Source organism: Microcaecilia unicolor, chromosome 11 (assembly GCF_901765095.1).
Source record: "Microcaecilia unicolor chromosome 11, aMicUni1.1, whole genome shotgun sequence".
NCBI lineage: Eukaryota > Metazoa > Chordata > Amphibia > Gymnophiona > Siphonopidae > Microcaecilia > Microcaecilia unicolor.
In genome coordinates this window covers 172,367,657-172,390,991 of record NC_044041.1, presented here as the reverse complement: position 1 = coordinate 172,390,991, position 23,335 = coordinate 172,367,657, and the positions used below count along the sequence as shown (strand labels likewise).

Here is a 23,335-nt window from a genome sequence, read left to right as displayed (position 1 = left end):
GGAATATATACATTTACAGACTACAAATATGGGTGCAGTTCTACAACAGGGTAGTTCCATAGAGCCGGTCCGGTAATGGGGGGGGGGGGGGGGGGGTGGTGAGAGTCTATTCTGTATTGTCACTGGGCAACAGATTCTATTTTAGTAGAGGCTCCTACCACACAGCCTTGGGGCTCCAAGATGGAGCCGCCATTTATTGAATTGCATCCTAACTGTGAGCTTGAAAAAGAGGCAACTGAGGAGGGATATGATAGAGGTCTACAAAATCCTGAGTGGAGTACATTTACATCAGGCGGTAAATGGAGTGCATTGAGTGGATCTCCACTTGTAAATGGTAGCTTTTTGAAAATGGTATTTACAAGTGTATCCACAGTGCAGACATAAATGCCCATATTTATATGTGGATATGTTTCTAAAATAATGGCCTTGATTTAGGACATTCTTTTTATTATTATTAATTAAACCACAAGAAGCCAAATGGATAGTAGCTGAATACTGTGGACTGTCCATAAAGTTAGGCGAATGCCAATATTCCATGCAAGCATTATCCAGATAGTGTTGGGCTAGTTTGAAAGAATTATAGTGCCAATGGAAATTCATGGATGAGGCACTTATCTGTATAGCATCTGTTGCTGTATGAATAAGTACTTTGGACAATCAGACCAACTATATATCATACTTTAAGATGTGCAGCTACCTGAAATGATGTCCCAGTTATTAAGAACATTTGAAATGAAGCAACAAACAAACCCAGCACAATATCTGTTCTTGGTTCTGCATGCTGAAACAAAACCCAGAATAAAACAAGGGTTCTTTTCACTAAGGATTGTGAAAAATTACAGAAGGACCTTACGAGACTGGGAGACTGGGCGGCTAAATGGCAGATGATGTTTAATGTGAGCAAGTGTAAGGTGATGCATGTGGGAAAAAAAGAACCCGAATTATAGCTACATCATGCAAGGTTCCACGTTAGGAGTTACGGACCAAGAAAGGGATCTGGGTGTCGTCATTGATAATACACTCAAACCTTCTGCTCAGTGTGCTGCTGCGGCTAGGAAAGCGAATAGAATGTTGGGTATTATTAGGAAAGGTATAGAAAACTGGGTTTGTGAGCCCTTGGACCACTGCCGAGGAGCGGCAGTGGCAGGCAAAACCACCCCACACCAGGGGCAAGGCAGAACTCGGGCAGACACAGGCAGACTTCACTTGCACTTGGCCACCCTTCCCCAGGAGTTGAGCCCCTGGGTCTAGGCGGCCGGCAGGACTTGCTGGACAGGGCAGGAACAGAATACCCACTAGGCTGAACAGGGGCTGAGGGTCAGAGGGGAAAGGGATGTACATGGGCAGCAAGGCAGGAAACTGGGCTAGGACACACAGACAGACAATACTACACAAAGCAGGAGAAGGGCAAGCTAACGGGCGGGAACTGAAAGCTGCAAGCAGCCACTGAACAAGAAACACAGACAAACAGAAACCAAACACAGAAATACGAACAAGAAACAAGGCAAGGAAACAAGCATAAACCTAAGCTAAACTACACACAGACTACTAGAATCAGGCAAGAATCTCAGACAAACAACTGGACTAGCAGAAGTGCAACAAGCACCAACATACCAGGGCCTTAGGCGATGCAAAGGCAAAGCAGAGAGTATCCAAGTGGCTAATAAGCCCAGCAGCAGCTGAGATTCAAGCTGCAGCAATCACCAGGCAGTTACAGGTGCTGTGCAGGCTCAAACAGTACAAGCAAGTCTGGCAGGCCGGAAGATCTGGACTGGACTGGGCTGGTCTGGAAGGAGAAACAACACACAGACAATCCAATGCGGCCACCAGGTCTGGCCACCAGGTGGCGAAATGACTGAGAGTTTAAAACATGGGCAGAATCGAAACTTGCTGGCAGGACAATGGGTGGGTGGTCACCCATCTTCTACAGACAGGGGGCCCAATTGTCCAAGCACAAAGGGGGCATGCAATAGAAGCCAACAAGAAACAAAACAGAAAAAATGACCAACAAAAGCAAAAAAACAAAAAACATAAAATATATATATATATATATATATAAAACATCAAAATTTAAAATTAATCATAAGATATGTATTTAAAAGATGAATCCATCAAAATCAAAAAATTACATAAAAAAGAATATGTGTGTCAATAAACTGAAGATATAGTGCTCAATTGTACTGGAAACAAAGTTGTTGAGCGGAGAAGATCAGATAAGACGCTGCTCTGATCTTCTCCGCTCAACAACTTTGTTTCCAGTACAATTGAGCACTATATCTTCAGTTTATTGACACACATATTCTTTTTATATTTGGATAGAATTAATAATCAACAGGCGGCAGAGAAGACTCCTGATGCAGGCCAGTACGGCCGAAACACAGCTGTGTCGAGTCCCTTTCTCCCTGCTACAGTTTGGCTAATAAAGTTGATTCTTCATTTTTACATCCAAAGTGTTGCCTTTTTTATGTAATTTTTTGATTTTGATGGATTCATCTTTTAAATACATATCTTATGATTAATTTTAAATTTTGATGTTTTATATATATATACATATATATATATATATATATATATATATATATATTTTTTTTTTTTTTTAATGTTTTTTGTTTTTTGCTTTTGTTGGTCATCTTTGCTGTTTTGTTTTTTGTTGATTTCCTTGCGAAGTCTGGTTTCTTCTGTTTTTTGTACTACGTAATGCAATAGAAGCCACCAGTTACCTCCACCCAACTTCAATGGTCAGGGGAAGGGCACTGGCAGGCACACAGCGGGACCAGGTGAGATTAATATTCAGCCCAGGTGAAAAGACACGTCAGAAGAGTGACTGACTTTAACGGCAGTACCCAGCTGAACCCCCTTTCTACTGACCATTAAGAGGTACTGTGATACCCAAGTGGAATGTCTCCTATGGCGCAGACACTTAGATCGTCTGCCCAGTAAAGTTACCTAGTAAAGTTACCTCCCCTGGACAGGTAGACACTAAGAGGCTGTTTCATTCTGAATATTGTATAATTCAGCGCCTGTTTTTGTTTTACTGTTTCTTTTACTGTGTACGTTGATTTGTAATCTGCCTAGTGGTAGGCGGACTAGAAATATTTAAATAAATAAATATATTTTAACTATTGTAATTTGCTTTATTCACTGATTATTTTACACTACCTTGGTGATTATCTTTAAATGGTAATTAAGCAAACACAAATAAACTAAACACTGCATATTGATGGATAAATTAAATGTCTTGGCTGGTGTTAAAAAAAACCCCACCTGAACACAGTATTTGAATACTAACATGATAGTGTTAAACTTGCTTGCACTGTACAGTATCAAGTGGATGTTAACGTTAACTAGATTTGGCATCCCTGAATGTTGACCTCTTTGTCTTCCTGTGCATTTGAGTCTCAGCTGTGTCTCTGACTATCCACGAGTCAGTACTGTTCCTTTCTTTGACAATGACGCTCCATTTGTATCCTCAGCCTCATCATTTTCTCCTCCTTGTGGTCTAACTCAGAAGTTTACTAGTATCATTAACATTTCCTTTTGTTAAATAGTTTCATCATTGGTTCTTTGTATCTGTTAGGACAAAGAGAATCCCCAGAGTGAATTTTCCACAAAGGCCTTGGTAACCACCACTTTTGACTTATTAACAGCTGGGACAGAGACAGTCAGCACGACTCTAAGATACGGCTTCCTGATACTTCTGAAACACCCAGAAATAGAAGGTGAGAAAGAAAAGGCAGGTGATTAAATAAAAAGGAAAAACTTGAATGCCAAAGTTTTTGCTCAGACGGGGTTTCTTCCATAGTTAAGGACCTGATAAGCACAGAGGATCACCAGTGCCAACAGGTTGGTGGACGGATGGATCTGAAGATGGCAGAGAAGGATAATTATTGGTGAAAGTGGAGAGGCAGAACTGAGGATCATGTAGGAAGTAGTATTTACAATATCACATCAGAAAAAGGAAATGAGAAGAGAAAGGAAGGGAAAGAATGAGCTGTCGCTACCTGCATATACTCATGTTCCTATATTAAGAACCAGATTTGGTTAAAAGCATGTAAAGAGAAATTCTGTAAACTAATGCTCATGTTTACACGTGTTATGCATACAAATGTCTAGAATAATAACACACATGCACATAAACGTCAATATTCTGTCTAAGCACTTTTCTGCAAATACCTACTTAACTTATATATTGCACATTTATAAGTGGAGTGTACACAGGGGCAGAGCATGTGCAGGATAAAAGCAGGGTTCTCATTTATGCACATAATGTATTTTATTTTCTTCAAAAATTTCTATTATCCCCAATCTGAAATTCTTGGCATATTGCAATCTGTACATATAAAATAAAAAAAATGACATCCAATTACAACATTTTAAAACAATAGAATAAGACAATACAAATTTAGAAGACAGCACACTAAACAAACTTAAACTACAAATTTAAAAGGCATCACACTAAGCAGATGTAAACTAAGAACAAATTACAACACTATTGTAGTTTCAACCCTGCTGTCATCTATACTTAGAATCCATACGGTTCAGACCAATGATCTAGGGGAGATGTTATTCTCCTTTTATTGATGAAAAGGCCGGCCTAAATAAATATGCCAACATGATAGTATTGATCCAATTTACAGAGCTCACGAGGTAAAGAGTTCCATTATTGTGTACCAGTTACTCAGAAGGTAATAGATCTCACGTCATGTATGCTCATGAAATGAAAAGATGGCATATGCAATGAAATTGTTTTCAATGATCACAGTATTCTAGGACGACGATAGATCTTCAGTGTTGTGGCTATGATTAAAGGAGTTTCACTGTGTAGAGAATTGTGTTAACTGCAGAGCCTAAACTGAATCCTTCAGGCCAATGGAAGCCGGGATTGTACATCCAGGAATAACGCCGGTGGCGGGCAGCAAAATATTCACTACCGCCAGCTAAATAAGAGGGGATGGATTTTTTGAAAGAATAAACAATTGATTTGGAACTATCCGATCAGTGTTGGGTTGGTCCGTTTGGTTGAGTTGGGATGGAGACATAAGTTATTCAAAGACTCACAAATATGGGCAGCTGTCTAGATGACTCTCAGAATAGTGCCAGCAATTTACCACTCTATCCAAATATTCAGGAAAAGCCACTATCCAGAGAATGCTGCTGAGTATCTGGATTTGTGTTGTTACTGTTATTTTGCCTATGATAGCTGGCGTTTAAAAAAAAATGCTGACTGCCATGGCCATAGTATTAGAGGTACAGTTTTTGATGCCAAGCTATGCCTTATCTTGAATCTTGGAAGCTCTTTAAAATTTGGCAAATCCAGCCCAACTGCATTACCTTTTCTAACTGTATATTTCATCTTCATGATGGAACATCTCTCTATATAATAATTGGTCAATTTGCGTCCCTGGATGGCTGACTGACTGGGTTTGTTACCATATGCTAATGAGCTTACATCAGCTTGCCTCCAACGTTCCCTTCCCTCTCAGTGTCCTGCCCTCGTGGAAAGACAAAATGATGTCAGAGGAGGGCGGGACACTAAGAGGGAAGGCAAAGGAAGGGTGAAGGCGACGCGAGCCGAGCCCAGCCTGCCGCGGCGGCGACCTCAGGTATGGAGGGGAGGGGAGGATCGCTGGACATGAATGATATGAGATGGGAGGGCAGAGGAGGGGAGGGGAGAATCGGTGGACATGGAAGGGAGGGCAGGGGAGAATCGGTGAACATGGAAGGGAGGGCAGAGGAGAGAGATGAGAAAATGCTTAGACAACAGCCTTCCTAGGGCCCATTTCATTTGCTCCGAAATGGGCGTTTTTGCTTGTAGTACATATTTGACATAAAAGGAGCAAGTTCTTTATTGAGGAGTAAGTTCTTTATCAATTTAGAGTTCTTCAATATGAGTAGATTTTTTGCTTAAAAACTATAAACAAAGATTTGGAAAAGCCATCTTTTCCTCCCATGACCTAAACGTGCTGCCCCCCTCCCCCAAGGCATTTCCTATCTATGAAGATATTGGGGCTGCACTGTTAGAAGGCAGGTTTCAAACAGCCAATTAACATGAACTACTTGTATAAATCATCCTACGCTGCTACAGTTCAGGGGTTTCCACTGGTGTTTGCTGTCCTGATTCCTATCAGAAAATAAAAAGACCTCAACTGTCAAATGAGAGGACACACCTCATAGCCCTTGTGCTGCACATTTCGTTCTTTAAGTTTCAAATGATTGATACATGTCTGTCTTTTAGACTCCTGTTTTGTGCTTTTGATTTTTCCTGCTGCATGATCCTCACAGGGATGTTACTTCCAGAACCTCGATAGGAGGTGCAGAGTCACAATTCATAAACCTTGCTATATATGATTTTATTGCCATACTCTAAAATAATTCAACATGAAATCAGATTCTCCCTCTCCTCTCTGCCCAATAAGTTTACATATTTTTCTATTCACTTCACAGCAAAAATCCATGAGGAGATCGACCGTGTTATCGGACAAAACCGTTGCCCCTCTATCGAGGACAAGAATGCGATGCCATACACTGAGGCTGTGATTCACGAGATCCAGCGGTTCATAGACATCATCCCACTGGCTGTACCTCATGCTGTAACTCGAGATATCAAGTTCAGGGAATATGTTATTCCCAAGGTAAAGGTCTCACTGGGGGAAATATTCACTTATTGAGCCACCTGGGTGCTAAATGAACAGATGACTTATCTGCTTATCTTTTATGTCCAATATACACCCTCTTTATTCATTCCAGTAGGACTGCAGAATATGCAGTAATAAAGTTAAATAGATAACATCCTTTGACATCAGGACTCCCATTTGTGCTGGTTCTGGTTAGCCCACATCATCACTATCTTTTAGCCCACCCCTAGAATACCCATTGCTCCTTTTAATCTTCTATTGATAACTTTTAGTAAGACATCAAAATATCCAGTCAAAGGTTAAATGGCCTATATGGTCTGCATCAGGACTCTAAAAAATCAAAACAGATAAAATACATACAATATAAATAAATATAAATATAAATGTAATATAAATAAATATAATAGTCTGCAATCACGTGGAGGGGCATAATCGAATGGGGCCGGCCATCTCTAACGCCGGCCCCGTCAAGCGGTGTACCCGACTGTATTATCAAAACAAGATGGCCAGCCTAACTAATGATCGTACTGGACAATTTATATCTTCACTTCCTTTGACCCCTTGATGCCCGATCCACACCAACCTCATCTGACCACAATATAACTTTGTATCTGTTATCAACCAAATTGGCAACAGCCTCTACGGTACTATGTAAGTCACATTGAGCCTGCAAATAGGTGGTAAATTATGGGGTACAAATGTAACAAATAAATAAATAAACGGGCACATAAAAAACTTATATAAATAAATACAATATGGATAAATAGATTAGTCAAATAGCACAATAGAAAGCTATATAAAACCATAGATACAGAATAATTATAATTAATTGGAACAAATAAAAGAAGGACAAAAGGGGAACATAAAAGTAAATCCAAATACAACTAGTTAATACTTAAAAATATTAAAAATATATTGTAATATAGACAAATGTGGGTACACAGAAGTAAACCCAAATTAAACAATAAAAAGAGGTTTAAGGCCCTGCATAGTTAATACTTGAAAACATCAAAAATATATACTCCCCTGTTTACTAAACCACGCAGCAATGCCGACACAGCCCATTCAAAGTGAATGACTTGTGTCGGTATTAGCATATGGCAGCCAGTGTGGCTGTTTACTAATATATGGAAAACAGATACTAAAAATGACTAAGAATCCAAAAACATAAACAATATGAAATGTATTAGAAAGCACTCAAAAATAATTATAACGTCCCACTATCAATATGAACAAATATGTAAATGGCCACCAAGGATCAGCTACTCATAAAGAATGTATGTACCTTCTGAAGGAAGCAGTTGTATAGCTACGGGGAACCATGGGGGCCTGGGCCCACCCAAATTTTCTCTGGAGTCCCTGGTTTGGCTGGTGGGGGTCCCCAACCTCCGCCAGATGAAGTGTTTGTCCTGCGTTGGTCTCGCCATATTGCCTGCCCTGCTCTTCTCGGTCATGCCATGCATGCTCGTTTTAGTGAAACTGAGCATGTGCACATGCTCATTTTCCATTAAAACAAGTGTGCACGGGGTGAAAGAGAAAAGCAGGACAAGTAATGCAAGACCAGCACGGGGAAAACACTTCAGCTGGTGGAGGTTGGGGATCCCCGCCAACCAAGGTATGATCATGATGCGGCCGTGGAGGCGGGGGGGGGGGGGGGGGGGTGTGCGGCAGGGAGGTAGGCAAAATGTGACCTCTCATTTTGGACTCTGGCTGAATATCAGCTTCATGAGTTAAAGTCAGACCAGCCAAAGTGAAACCAGATATTCAATGCCTGTAATCAGAAACGTCCCAGCATTGAATATCCAGGTTCAGCCTGGCTATCTCCAGTAAACTGAAAATCGAGTGGTAAGTGTATTTATGGTTTTATATAGCTTTCTATTGTGCTATTTGTATATTTATTTGTATATGTTTTTACCATGTCAGTTTATTTGTTAATATTGTATATATTTTACATTTTCTGATTTGTAAACTCCTGATGCAGGCCATATAGGTCAAAATATGACTCGTGTCTTCGCTGTATTTGGTGTGTCAGCTAGATCCATTGACTCATTATATCAGAGTCTATTAGAACTCAAAAACAGCAAAGCATCAATTCCATTAATTTTTTAATTTTATCATTCACCTGTTTTAACCAGTTTTATGTCTATTCAACATTCTATGTATTAGAGCTATATGTGGCTCCTCCCACTTAATCCTACAATGTTATCAATGCCTGCATTAATCTTTCTTTCTAAATTCTGTTGTCTGACAGCTGCTTCCTTATTTTAAAGGATCTGATTTTTGTCTTCCAGGGTACCATAGTATATCCCATGCTGAGCTCAGTCCTGTCTGACCCTAAACTGTTTCCGAACCCAGAATCTTTTGATCCCAACCACTTTTTGGATGCCAATGGTTGCTTTAAAAGGAATGATGCCTTCATGCCATTCTCTGCAGGTATCACCACACATTTTTTTCATATCATTGTTTTATAGATGCATAACTTTCTTATACATGTTGTTCTCCTCAGGTATGACTACATACTTTTAACCAAGATTTATTTTACCCCTCTTGGATTTGGAATTCCCTGATTTTCTTTGAGAAATCAAGCCATACGCCCATACATGCAACTGGGGTCAAACCAGGACTAGATAAGCTTTTCCTGGAAAATGAAGCCTTCTGGTGGTCTTACTTATGTTAATGGCACTTTTCAGTAAAAACCATAACAGCAAAGTATAACTCAAACTAGAAAAGGGGGAATGAGTTCTTCCACAGCAATCAAACAAACCATCACAAAGTGAAAGGATACAGAAAGTTCCAAAACCTCCAGTAGTCCAATTTTGACTCACATGCTGTACTGCTGTTATTAGCGTTTGCATTATTGCTGGAATTAAGGTTACTCTTCCTACCACTTTTGTATTTTTATTTATTTATTTATAACATTTATACCCCACACTTTCCCACTCAGTAGCAGGTTCAATGTGGCTCACATAGTAAAACAGGTTAACAAGGTGATATAGAGTGAGTGCAGCTGTGATATTATAAGTAATGAGGCGGTCGTTTATGTGTGGATATGTAAAATAGGCCAGGAAGGAGGATGGAAGTGGTAGAGGAATGGGAGGAGGGTGCGCATTGAGAGTTAACGTGTAGTTAGTATGGGAAAAATGTAGGGGAGGGGTAGGAAGAAGGATATATTGGATTGTGTGGGGGCATGGGTAAAAAGAGGGATATACTAAAGGATCAAAATAGGGGAGCATATTCCAGTTCTGTATTCATAGATTGGTCTTGTAGTATACATGGACTAATAATTTAATTCAGGTTATTTGTGTAGGCTTGCTTGAAGAGGTAGGTTTTTAGTAGCTTCTGGAAAGGTAGAAGGTCAATGACTATTCGAATTGTCACAAATGGACACACCATTATTGAAGCTGGAATAATTTGTGTATGCTAGAGACCACAGGATTCCCGATTTAGCTGGTTTTTTCTTGACTTTTATGCACCATATTTGCCCCTTTACGAAGGTTTCAAATTAGACTACAACGTTACATCTGAAGGATCATCTTCAACGTTACTTTGCAATATTTTGCCTTAGAGTTAGCTGTAAAACTTCAAAAGGTTTGTCGTCACCTTTGCTACGCAGCACTTTACAAAGCAGACTCCTGATGCAGGCCTGATGGCCGAAACACGACGTTGTGTTGAGTCTTCAAACTATTAATAAATTGTATATTATTGAACATCCTCCAGTTTCTGGTATCCTTGGTCGCTCTCCCACTTTTTTTACACTTTTGTTTTTACCGTGGGGTGTTTGAGTTCTCCGCTTTCCTGGCGGATTTTCCCTCCTTTTTGCTTGTGTGCATTAAAATTTAGGCACGGTGCATTACAGAATATGCTTAGGGAGTTGTGCACGTAAATTCTAATTATTGTCAATGAGTACTCATTATTGCTTGTTAAGTCAATTAAGTTACGTGCGTTGTTACAGAATAAGCTTGGACTTTGGCACGAATCTCTAGGCTCACTATATAGAATCTGGGGGTAAATGCAGATAAATGTTCACATAGCCTTATCTACTTACGTTGCTCCATAAATTAAACAGGCAGAGATTTTGAAGGTCCTCTCTGAGCACTACAAAGCCAAATATGAATCTTCTTTCTGAAAACAATAAAACAACATTCAGCATGATCCAAATTGACAAATTAAATAGTAGTAAATCACCTGGATGACATACATCCAAGGGTACTCAAAAGAACTCAAGCAAGAAATTGCTGATCCGCTGTTAGTAATATGTAAACTGTTAAAATCGTCCATAGTACCTGAAGACTGGAGGGTGGCCAATGTGACGCTGATTTTTAAAAAAGGGTTATAGGGGGTGATCCGAGAAATTACAGACCAGTAAACCTGACATCGGTGCCGGGCAAAATAGTGGAAACTATTATAAATTATAGAACACGTAGACAAACATGGTTTAATAGGACAGAATCAGCATGGGTTCAGCTGAGGGAAGTCTTGCCTCACCAATTTGCTTCATATTTTTGAAGCTGTGAATAAACATGTGGATAAAGGTGAGCCGCTTGATGTAGTTTATCTAGATTTTCAGAAAGCTTTTGATAAACTTCCTCATGAGACACTCCTGAGAAAAATAAAGAGTCATGGGATAGGAGGCAAGATTCTGGTGTGGATTAGAAATTGGTTATTGGACAGAAAACAGAGGGTAGGGTTAAATGGTCATTTCTCTCAATGGAGGACAGTGAACAGTGGAGTGCCACAGGGATCTGTACTGGGACCGGTACAATTTAACATATTTATAAATGATATGGAAATCAGAATGACAAGTGAGGTGATCAAATTTGCAGATGATACAAAACTATTCAAGGATGTTAAAACATGTGCGGACCATGAAATATTTCAGGAAGACCTTAGGAAATTGGAAGACTGGACATCCAAATGGCAGATGACATTTAATGTGGACAAGTGCAAGGTGATGCACATTGGAAAGAATAATCTGAATCACAATTACCTGATGCTAGGGTCCACCTTTGGGGTCAGCGTTCAAGAAAAAGATCTGGGTGTCATTGTAGATAATACACTGAAATCTTCTGCTCAGTGTGCGGCGGTGGCCAAAAAAGCAAATAGGATGCTAAGAATTAGGAAAGAAATGGTGAATAAGACCAAAAATACTATAATGCCTTTGTATCGCTCCATGGTGTGTCCACACCTTGAATATTGCATTCAGTTCTGGTTGCCGTATCTCAAAAAAGATATAGCGGAATTAGAAAATGTTCAAAGAGCGACTAAAGTGTTAAAGGGGATGGAACTCCTCTCATATGAGGAAAGGCTAAAGAGGTTAGGGCTCTTCAGCTTGGAAAAGAGACGGAAGAGGGGAGATAAGATTGAGGTCTACAAAATCCTGAGTGGTGTAGAACAAGTAGAAGAAAATCGATTTTTTTTTTACTTGTTCCAAAAGTACAAAGACTAGGGGAAACTCAAGGAAGTTACAGTACATGGAAATACTTACAAAACAAATAGGAGGAAATATTTTTTCACTCAACAAACAGTTAAGCTCTGGAGCTGTTTGCCAGAGGAGGTGGTAACAGTGGTTAGTGTATCTGGGTTTTAAAAATATTTGGACAAATTCCTGGAAGAAAAGTCCATAGTTTGCTATTGAAACAGACATGGGAAGCAACTGCTTGCCTTGGGATTTGTAGTATGGAGTGTTGCCATGATTTGGGTTTCTGCTAGGTACTTGTGACCTAGCTTGGCCACTGTTTGGAAAACAGGATACTGGGCTAGATGGACCATTGGTCTGACTCAGTATGGGTATTCTTATGTTCAGTATGGGTACTCTTTATGTTCTTACGTAGCATTCCTAACTCAAATTCATCTTGCCCAACATCTTGCCTTTAGTAAATACCAGCTTAGCATCCGGTAAAGTCCCGCCCATTTGGAAATCTGCCATAGTATGTACTCTCTTGAAAAAAAACCTTCTTTAGACCCACAAGCTCCAGTTAACTACCACCCATTTTCTAACCTTTGCTCCCTGTCAAAGTTCTTAGAGAAAACTGTCTTCACCCATGCTTTCCCCTTCATTGAAAAATCCCTTGCTCTTCACAACAGATAGTAAAGTACACACTTTAGTACCAAAACAGTTCTAACAGGTGTTCTTAGTGAAATCTACTCCCATCTGTAGAAACATCAAGTTGTATTTACTGTCTCTTTAGATCTTTCCGCCACTTCCCATTTAGTTAATCATTCACTGTTTCTCTCACATCTCTCTTCTCTTGGATTTGCTGGAAATGTGCTAGCCTGGTTCACCACTTTTCTCTCCGACTGTTCTTATATAGTTGTGACTGCCACTTCTACTTCTTTCCATAATTTTTTGTTTTGCGAGGTCCTTTAGGGATTGATCCTGCCTCCCTTCTTTCAATCTCTTCCTAAGCCTCTTTGCTTCCATTTTTCAATCTGAGGAGTGGCCTAGTGGTTAGAGCACCAGTCTTGCAATCCAAAGGTGGCCAGTTCAAATCCTGCTGCTGCTCCTTGTGATCTTGGGCAAGTCACTTAATCCTCCATTGCATCAGATACAGACTTAGATGTGAGCTCTCCTGGGACAGAGAAATAACCAGTGTACCTGAATGTAACTCACCTTGAGCTACTACTGAAAAAGGTGTGAGCAAAATCTAAATAAATATGGGTGTTTTTTGCCATATTTATGCAGATGCATCCTTCTTCTCTTTCCAACTAACCCTTTTTCTCCTACTATTGGCCCTCTTCTGTCTCAGATGGGCTTGCTCATCACAAACTTGTCTTGATTAAGGAAATAACAGTTGCCTGCTGGTTCACCAGGGTTTATCACATCCACCACTTAATTTAAATCTGCTTGGGACAGTTATTCAATCTGTGGAATCTTTCTTATATTTAGATGTTATTTTTGACTCTCACCTCTCTTTCTCTACTCATGTCTCCAATGTAAAGCTGTTTTTTTCATTCTCTATCAACTTTGATATGTCAGGCGATACTTCAACCACACACTTTTCACTCTCTCATTCTTTCCCTTCTAATTACTAAAATAGACTATTGCAATGTCATTTATCTAGGCTATCTCCATTGTCAAATATAAAAACTACAATCACTTTAAAACACATCCATTAGATTGCTTTGCCATGCCCGCCATTTTGACCATGTCTCACCGTTACTACAAGATCATCATTAGCTCCCATCACTTTCAAGACCTTTACACTTGCCTTCAAATCACTCAGAATACGTCTCCCCTTTCATTTGTCTTCACTCACAATCCCCTACTCTCCTGCCCGTATGTTATGATCCTTAAATTACCATCGCCTGGTAGTACCTGGCCCTAGGAAGGCTCAGATAAGAATCAACTAGACACCAGGCTTTCTTTTTCGCGGCCCCTTTTCTCTGGAACTCACTACTCCTTCATATTAGAGCTGAATTATCATTTAAGAAATTTAAAGTTGAGCTGAAAATCTGTCTGTTTCATGTTGCATATGCCCCCCTCATAGGCTGATTGCGATCATGCTCTAGGAGTGTTACCTTGGTGTTTGCCATTTTACCCCTTCCTGACTTGGTCCTTTTCACTTTTCCCCTTATTGTTTGTTTTGCTGTGTTCTGCTGTATGAGTAAACATTTTCCATCTTTTCTGTTATAAATTGCAGTTCCTTTCCTGCTGTTTGATTTTTATTGTAAACTGCTTTGAACTGCATGTTAGCAAAGGCGGTATATCAAATGTAAATAAACTATAGACTATCAATAGTTCTTACCATTTTCTTCTTTGATGTACAGGTAGACGGATCTGCATTGGCGAAGGTCTGGCCCGCATGGAGATCTTTCTGTTTATCATCACCATCCTGCAGAACTTTGACTTAAAGTCTGTTGTCGACCTAAAGGAAATTGACCTGAGCCCTGAAATGAGTGGCATTACAAGAGTGCCACACCATTACAAACTCTGTCTCGTCCCTCGCTAAGGTGGCCTCCGGGATCTTACAGAATTATATGAAGACTCAGCTATGCTAAGACATAGGCCGCCTGTTAACCTGAGGAAGGGGAAGGAGAGGTGAAAAAAGAAAAAAGACTGCTAGTTCTATTGGGGAGGGGGGAATAATTCCTTTTTGACCCTAACTATGTCAATCATCTAAGGTCCCTCTCTAGGTCAACATTTCTTCTACTGAAACATATCAACACTGCAGCAAATCCTTTCTTAGTAATTACTTTGTGTCGTAGTTGACTCAAGTGGTAAAGCAAGAATGGTTGGCAATCAGGGTATCATACTCAGTTTGAAGATCAAATATATTTCTCAAAAGTAACACTGATACAATGCATGCAAGGAAACTTACAATGTTTTGACATTGACATTTCGTCCTTTAGATTGTAAGCTCCTTTGAGCAGGGACTGTCCTTCCTTGTTAAACTGTACAGCGCTGCGTAACCCTAGTAGCGCTCTAGAAATGTTAAATAGTAGTAGTAGTTTTGAATTAACTTTTACATATTTTCTTTTCATAATAGAAATCCATCTTTCGATAACAGAGGGAAAATGTTTGTAAATTTATAACAAAAGTTCTTGTCTCTCGTACAAGCAAATAAAATGTTAACACCTGTGTGGCAAGCAATAGAACAATTTTTTCCTATGAGTAACTGCTAGACAAGTACTCTCTCCTCCTTTTAAAAGTAATAGCTTTTTGTTTTTCTTTCTTTGAGATTTCTTCTAACTTTTCAGCTTTCTGTTTTTTTTCTCTGTATCTTTGTTGTTCCTGTTATATCCCTTCATATTTTTAAAAATATTTTTTTGTGTGCACATAAAGTTTTAAGTTTCTTAATTCTTGATTCCCCGAAAAACTCTCTTTCGGAGGCTGCCAGATGTCACTGAGACAGGGTCTGGAGTATCCTTGAACTGTCAAAATTTCCTCTGGTTTCTGCTGCAGAGAGGCTGTGCATCTATGGTCCTGTTTGTATATATGAGAACATTAGCCACACTGGGTCAGACTAGTGGTCCATCTTAACCCAGTATCCTGTTTCCAAAAGTGGTCAATCCAGCAGCCCACCCAAATCATGGCAACATGGCAGAAACCCAAATCATGGCAACATTCCATGCTACTAATCCTAGGGTAAGCAGTTGCTTACCTATGTCTGTCTCAAAAGCAGACTATGGACTTTTCCTCCAGTAACTTATCCAAACCTTTATTAAACCCAGATATTATAACCGCTGTTACTGCATCCTCTGGCAAAAAGTTCCAGAGCTTAACTATTCGTTGAGTGAAAAAATATTTCCTCCTAATTGTTTTAAAAGTATTTACATGTAACTTCCTTGAGTGTCCCCTAGTCTTTGTACTTTTGGAAAGAGTAAAAAAATAAATGTACTTCTACTAACTCTAAACCACTCAGGATTTTGTAGACTTCAATCATACCTCCCCTCAACCATCTCTTTCCCAAGCTGAAGAGTCCTAACTTCTCCAGCCTTTCCTCTTATGAGAGGAGTTCCGTCACCTTTATCATTTTGGTCACTCTTCTTTGAACCTTTTCTAATTTTACTAAATCTTTTTTGAGATACAGTGACCAGAACTGAATGCAATATTCGAGGTGAGGTCACACCATGGAGCAATACAAAGGCATTATTAGGTGTCTTATTCACCATTCCTTTCCTAATAATCCTTAGCTTTTTTGGCCGCCACCACACATTGAATAAAAGATTATACTTTTTTCTATGGGGAATAGGGCTAGACTACAACTCCCAGAAGACATAGAGGGTCATAATCGAATGGCGCTGGTGAAATAGATCGCCGGCGATCTAGTTTGGCGGCGGCGCAACAGCTGGCCGTAACCGTATTATCGAAAAAGATGGCCGGCCATCTTTTGTTTCGATAATACGGTTCGAACCGGCCAAATGCCTTGGATTTAGCCGGGTTTGAGATGGCCGCTTTTGTTTTTCAGCGATAATGGAAGCTAAAAGCAGTCATCTCAACCCCGGCTACATCCAAGGCATTTAGTCGTGGGAGGAGCCAGCATTTCTAGTGCACTGGTCCCCATGAAATGCCATGACACCAACCGAGCACCCTAGGGGGCACTTCTAAAATTTTTTTTTAAATACACAAATACCTCCCAGGTGCATAGCTCCCTTACCTTGGGTGCTGAGCCCCCCAAATCCCCCCCAAACCCACTCCCCACAATTCTACACCATTACCATAGCCCTTATGGGTGAAGGGGGGCACCTGCATGCGGGTACAGTGGGTTTTGTTTTTGGGGGGGGGGGGTTGGAGGGTTCAACACTTACCACCACAAGTGTAACAGGTAGGTGGGGGATGGACCTGGGTCTGCCTGCCTGAAGTGCACTGCACCCATTAAAAACTGCTCCAGGGACTTGCATACTGCTGTCAGGGAGCTGGGTATGACATTGAGGCTGACATACAGGCTGGCAAAAAAAGGTTTTTATTTTTATTTTTTTAGTGTGGGAGGGGGTTGGTGACCACTGGGGGAGTATGGGGAGGTCATCCTTCATTCCCTCATCTGGTGAGCTGGGGCACCTTTTTGAGGCTTGGTCGTGAAAATAAAACAACCAAGTAAACCCGGCAAAATACTGATTAACGCCACTTTTTTTTCCATTATCCGTGAAAGCCGGCCATCTGGTAGCCACGCCCATGCCGGCCCATGTCCCGCCTTCGCTACGCTGCTAACACGCTCCCTTGAACTTTCACCGGCTCGGCAACGGGAAAGCGGCGATGGTGTAAAAAAAGCAGCTTTTGATTATATTGATTTCGCTGCTTTTGCGAGATCGCCGGCCATCTCCCGATTTATGTTGGAAGATGCCCAGCGATCACCTTTGAAAATAAGCCTGATAGTGTCATTTCCCAGGCTTTATCTACTGTGGAGTTTTGATAGTTTATTCGCTTCTCTCCCATTGATCCCAGACATACAGGTTTCTCCTATAAGATGACCACAATGATCAACACATGTGAACTTCTCCACATGTATCAAGAACTGTCTTACAATGTTTACTTGTTATATTACTATGATGTTCTACCATTATCATGTTACCCAAGATCCTTCTGTAATACCAAATGCCTAATTTCTACTTATTTCCACTATTCATAATGTACTGTAAGCCACATTGAGCCTGCAAAGAGGTGGGAAAATGTGGGATAGAAATGCAATAAATAAATAAAATAAATAAATTGCTGCTTTCCCAGGCAGGAATCCTTATACCTGGACTCTGGTTGGGCTATCCCCAATCTCTGTTCAGCACGTGACTGCTCCTGTGACCCCTTAGGTGTCACACTGGCTATATCGCGTGATATAGCCTGCTATCCCCAAATATTCAATTCATATCTGGTTATTTTAAGTGGCCACATCTGGCATATTAAATAGCTGACATATCTTTAGCCCGTTTAAAGCTAACCGTCTATCTTCGAATATCCACTTTGCCAGATAACTTTAAACTGCTGATAAACTGGATATTCATGCCGGTAACCTGAAATGGCCAGCATTGAATATCTGGGCTGACCGCCGGCCGCAGGAGTTAGCTGGCCCAGTGATACCTAGCGTATTTGATACCCAGGACCGATTATTTTTTAACCCCCCCTCCTCTATATGAAAATATACACAACAAGGGTGTACCTAGGAAAAGCAGTATCTTAAACACTGCAGTGAGCACTAGAACATCAATACATCCATTGTAAAACTTAAACAAGATATTAGTAAAAATGATCCTGCCATGTCTTTTTCACAAACATAGAGCACAGATACATCCTCACCAAGTGTAGAATAAGTAACCACAAACTAAAATAGAAATATGTAGACGAAAATGAAACTGAACCCCCAAGAGGCCAGATTCCGCACACAATGCAAAACCATAGAAACAGTGATGCATGTCCCCTAGTACTGTGCAAAATAGAAAGATAGCAGACGTACATTTGAAAAAACTGACAAATACCAATGACCACTTTACAAATTAACAAATAGAAATAAAACAAAATACCATTTTATTGGACTAATACTTTTTCAATTAGCTTTCAGAGGCCAAAACCTCCTTCCTCAGGTCAGTACAGTATATTGCTGTTACGGTTCTGTCCTGACCTAAGAATGGAGGTTTTGGTCTCTGAAAGTTAGTCAAAAATGTATTAAAATTAATCCAACAAAAAGATCACCTTATTTTCATTTTCTATTTATCACCACAGCTACAATACTACTTTATTCTAAAGCAAATAAATAAATAAATCTTTTTTCTACTTTTGTTGTCTTTGGCTTCTGCTTCCCTAGTCATCTATTCTCTCTCTCCCTTCCATCCAGCATCTGCTCTCTTTCTCTCTCCCATTTATCCATTGTCTGCTTTCTCTGCCCCTTTTATCCACTGTCTGCCCTCTCTTTCTTCCATCCAGATGATATTTCTGTTTTTACGTTTCTGAAGTTTTTAATAAATACCGGTGCCTAAGCTAGGTGCAGAGCAGTTGTATTTTATAAACCTGAGCATAAATTTCTGGAATGTGCAAGAACCACCCATTCCACACCCATGACCACATCTGCTTTTTGACAGTGCTCATTAGAATTTATGCACACCATGTTACAGAATACATTTAGCAAGTAGTGCTTATAAATTCTAATTAAAGCCAATTAGTGCTAATTGCTTAACATCCAATTATCAGCACTGTAGCTTGTTAATCAATTAGGTTATGTGCATTGTTATGGAATGCACTTCAATTTCCATGCAGAAATCTCAGTGCAATATATAGAATGTAGGGGTTAATGAGTTATGAACATCTACTATAATAAAACTCACCCTCAACATTCTGAGGACACTGACGTCAGTGAAGCCAAGCCCTGACTTCCTTCAAAAAGGTTCGAAGGTTCATGGTGGTGAAGCCACCCAAATCGCTCCGGGCCCCGCCCTCGAGGGCGGAGCAATGGCAGAACAACGAAGGGGTTGGATGGGAGGGAGGAAGGGAGGCGGAGGGGGGTGGGAAATCGCTCCGGGCCCCGCCCTCGCGTCAAATGTCATGACGTTGGGGGCGGAGCAATGGCAGGGGTTGGCCAGGGAGGGGGGGTGTTCGCGACGAAAACCTTGCTAGCGCCCGTTTCATTTGCTCTGAAACGGGCCTCTTTTACTAGTAATTGATAAAAGCTCATGTATTAAAAATGCTTGTTTACGGTTGGAGAACTCTGTGAGTCTAGTGTCACAGAATTTTATCCCCATACACTATCTTCAGCAGCTAAAACAAGTCATCAATGTTTGAAGGAGTCTGGGGTAATGTCGCGTGCCCGCCCATGCGGGACGCGCTCTCGAGGTCCTTTGCATACCTTCAGGCTTCTTCCCCGGGAGCGCGGGGTTTGTGAGTCCTTTAAGGCAAATCACCCTCCAGGTAGAGAGGAAACAAAACTGGACCGGAACTCCGGACTGGATTTCTACACTGGAACACTCGGAACTGGAACGCACCGGACAGGTGCGCACTGGAGTGGGGCCCGCTGGACTGGACACACTGGAGTGGCCCCACTGGACAGGAACATACAGGAGTGAAACCCGCTGGACTGGAACACACTGGAACGGAACTGGAACACCCTGGACCTAGGCTTCACCTACACTTGACTGCCTCCCCCTCGGGTTGAGCCCTCAGGTTCTGGCAGCCGGTAGGACTTACAGGAACAACAGGAAGGAAGGTCCAGGGGTGCCCCCTGGCACCTAGGCGAAGGCAAGGCAGACAAGCCGGAACTGTCCGGGTTCTGGCAGTCAGCAGGAATCAACACAATGACTAGTAGACTGTACCCAGGCTAATAGGAACGCTATACCCAGGCAACCAGTCATACACAGGTACATACACAGAGCAAAACTCAGGAGACTAGAACAGCTATAAACCAGCTAACAACAAGCTGTGCCCAAGCTAACAAGTCATGCACTGGAAACATACACAGAACAAACTCAGGAGACTTAGCAAAGCTATACACCAGCTAACCACAAAGCTGTGCCCAAGCTAACAAGTCATACACAGGAAACAAACACAGAGAACTAGCAGAGCTAGGCACAGGCTACAAACCAGACGGAGCTAAGCAGGCTAATCTAACACTAGGAACAAACACAGAGAGCAAGCAGAGCTAGACACAGAAGGGTAGGAAACCCATAGAGCAAAAAACACAGAAGGGCTGAAACCCTACAGAGCTATACACACAGAAGGGCTGGAAACCCACAAGCGATAAACACGGAAGGGCTAAAACCCTACAGAGCTATAAACACAGAAGGGCTGAAACCCAACAGAGCTATAAACACAGAAGGGCTGGAAACCCACAAGCGATAAACACAGAAGGGCTAAAACCCTACAGAGCTATAAACACAGAAGGGCTGAAACCCAACAGAGCTATAAACACAGAAGGGCTGGAAACCCACAAGCGATAAACACAGAAGGGCTGAAAACCCACAGAAGGGTAGGAGACCCACAGAACAAATAAATACAGAAGGGCTGAAAACCCACAGAAGGGTAGGAGACCCATAGAACAAATACATACAGAAGGGCTGAAAACCCACAAAAGGGTAGGAGACCCATAGAACAAATAACAAGGAAAGCAAAACGGTGCTAACAGCACACTAACCTCGGGACCTAAGGCACTGCGGAGGGAATGGCAATGCAAAGGCCAGGACTGTAGTTTCCAAGTCACTAATAAAGCCCCTCAACACCAGAGCCACAGGTGCAGCAATCACCTTGCAACCAAACAGAGGCTTGACACTCAGAGCAGGCATCCCATAGAAAGTAACAGCGGGAGCCATCTTGGAAACTGGCAGAGACGAAGAGGCGGCAGCCATCTTGGAAGAGGCAAAGCCCACACAGGTGAGATTCAGTAGGGCAATCAGCACACAGAGCCAGAGAGAAACTAAGACAGAGACAGACACAGAGACAAGCAGAAGCCAGGACAGCCACTGACTCCCAGAAACAGGGTAAGTATGAGGGTGGTCACGGCCACAGACGTGACAGTACCCCCTCCTCAAGACCCCCCTCTCGGTCTCCCTGAGGAGGTCAGGTGTCCAGGGGTAACTGTGGTGAAACCTTCTGATCGGTTTCAACCCCCAGACATGGATCACTGGACTGGAAGTCACAAAGAAGTTCAAAACTGGCAGACAGGAGCGGAACTTGTCAACAGGAGGCTCCTTCCAATCACCGCTGGGCCAACTCAGGAACTTGGAAGCATCAAGAGGAACCATGTTCAAAAGGAACCCTTCTCTGAGGGAACCCAGACTGAACTCAGGAAGCAAACCGGGACTGGGACCCGGACTAGAGTCAAGAAGCACACCGGGACTGGAACCCAGGCGTGCGTCAGGAGCTTGACTGGAACTGGAACTCAGAGCAGGCTCAGCATTTTGGCTGGAAGTGGAACTAGGAACGGACTCAGCATCTTGGCTGGAACTGGAGCTCGGGGCAGGGTCAGCATCTTGGCTGGAACTGGAACTTGGAACAGACTCAGCATCTTGGCTGGAACTGGAGCTCGGAGCAGGGTCAGCATCTTGGCTGGAAGTGGAACTTGGAACGGACTCAGCATCTTGGCTGGAACTGGAGCTCGGAGCAGGGTCAGCATCGTGGCTGGAACTGGAACTCGGAGCAGGTGCAGCATCTTGGCTGGGACTGGAACTTGGAGCAGGTGCCGCATCTTGGCTGGAACTGGAACTCGGAGCAGGTGCAGCATCTTGGCTGGAACTTGGAAGAGATTCAGCTGCAAGGCTGGATGCCCCCCTCTGGCCGGACTGGGACGTCTCTCTAACATTAGCTTCAGGCGGCATCCGCCGAGCAGGGTTCAAGAGGAGACGGCCCTGGTATCCCCAGAGCATGCTAGCAGGCTGAAATGCAGAAAATGGGTTTCTCCGGGCCCCAAGCCGTTGAACACATCTTCTCTCAGCTATTGCTTCGGACTGAACAGGAGCTGAACCGGGACTGGGACCCGGACTTGAATCAGAGTCTTGACTGGAGCGGGAACTCTGGACAGGAGCTGAACCGGGACCGGGACCCGGACTGGTATCAGAAGCTTGACTGGCAGGGCCCCTCAAACTGGACTCAGGAGCTTGGCTGGGAGCGCCCCGCGAACTGGACTTTAACTGAGGCTTGACAGAACACACCCTTTGGACAGGGATCGGAGGCTCGAGCGGAAGCGCCACTCGAACTGGCCTTCGGAGCTTGATTGGAGGTACCCTCCAGACTGGAAGCGGAGGTGCCACCTGAACCACCCTGTGGACTGGCACCGGAGGCTTGATTAGAAGCCCCCCTCGCACTGGACTCAGTGGCTGGACTGGACGGGTCACTTGGACAAGAACTGGAGACTTGACCCGGAGTGCCACTTGCATAGGCCTTGGAGACTCCATCGAAGGCTTCCCTCGGACTGGACTCGGAGACTTCAAAGGGCGTGCCACTTGAACGAGGACTGGAGGCTCGACCTGGAGCGCCACTTGCATAGGAATCTGAGGCTCCGTCAGAAGCATCCCTCGGACTGGACTCAGGGGTTTCAAAGGGCTTGCCACTTGAAGGAGGACAGGAGGCTCGGTCAGCTGTGCCACTCGAACAGGAATCGGAGGTTCAATTTGCAGCGTCCCTCGGACTGGACTCAGAGGCTTGACTGGGAGCGCTACCTGAACTGGAATCGGAGGCTCAGTATGAAGCACCCCCTGGACTGGATTCAGGGACCTAGGTGTCGGCCCTTCTTGGACTGGAATCAGAGGCTTGGTACGCCGTCTCACTTGGCCGGACCTCATGGACCTGCATA

At 42.5% G+C, this 23,335-nt stretch overlaps 1 protein-coding gene across 1 annotated transcript in view; it reads left to right on the top strand.

Moving 5' to 3' along the window:
- Positions 1 to 15,221, top strand: part of LOC115479938 (cytochrome P450 2C19-like) — a 39,898-nt gene extending 24,677 nt beyond the window's left edge. Inside the window, exons 6-9 of the mRNA XM_030218272.1 lie at positions 3,578 to 3,719; positions 6,445 to 6,632; positions 8,927 to 9,068; positions 14,403 to 15,221. Coding sequence (XP_030074132.1) covers positions 3,578 to 3,719; positions 6,445 to 6,632; positions 8,927 to 9,068; positions 14,403 to 14,584 — 654 coding nt within the window. The 3' untranslated portion in view covers positions 14,585 to 15,221. The remainder of the gene's footprint in view (positions 1 to 3,577; positions 3,720 to 6,444; positions 6,633 to 8,926; positions 9,069 to 14,402) is intronic.
- Positions 15,222 to 23,335: the final 8,114 nt, after the last annotated feature.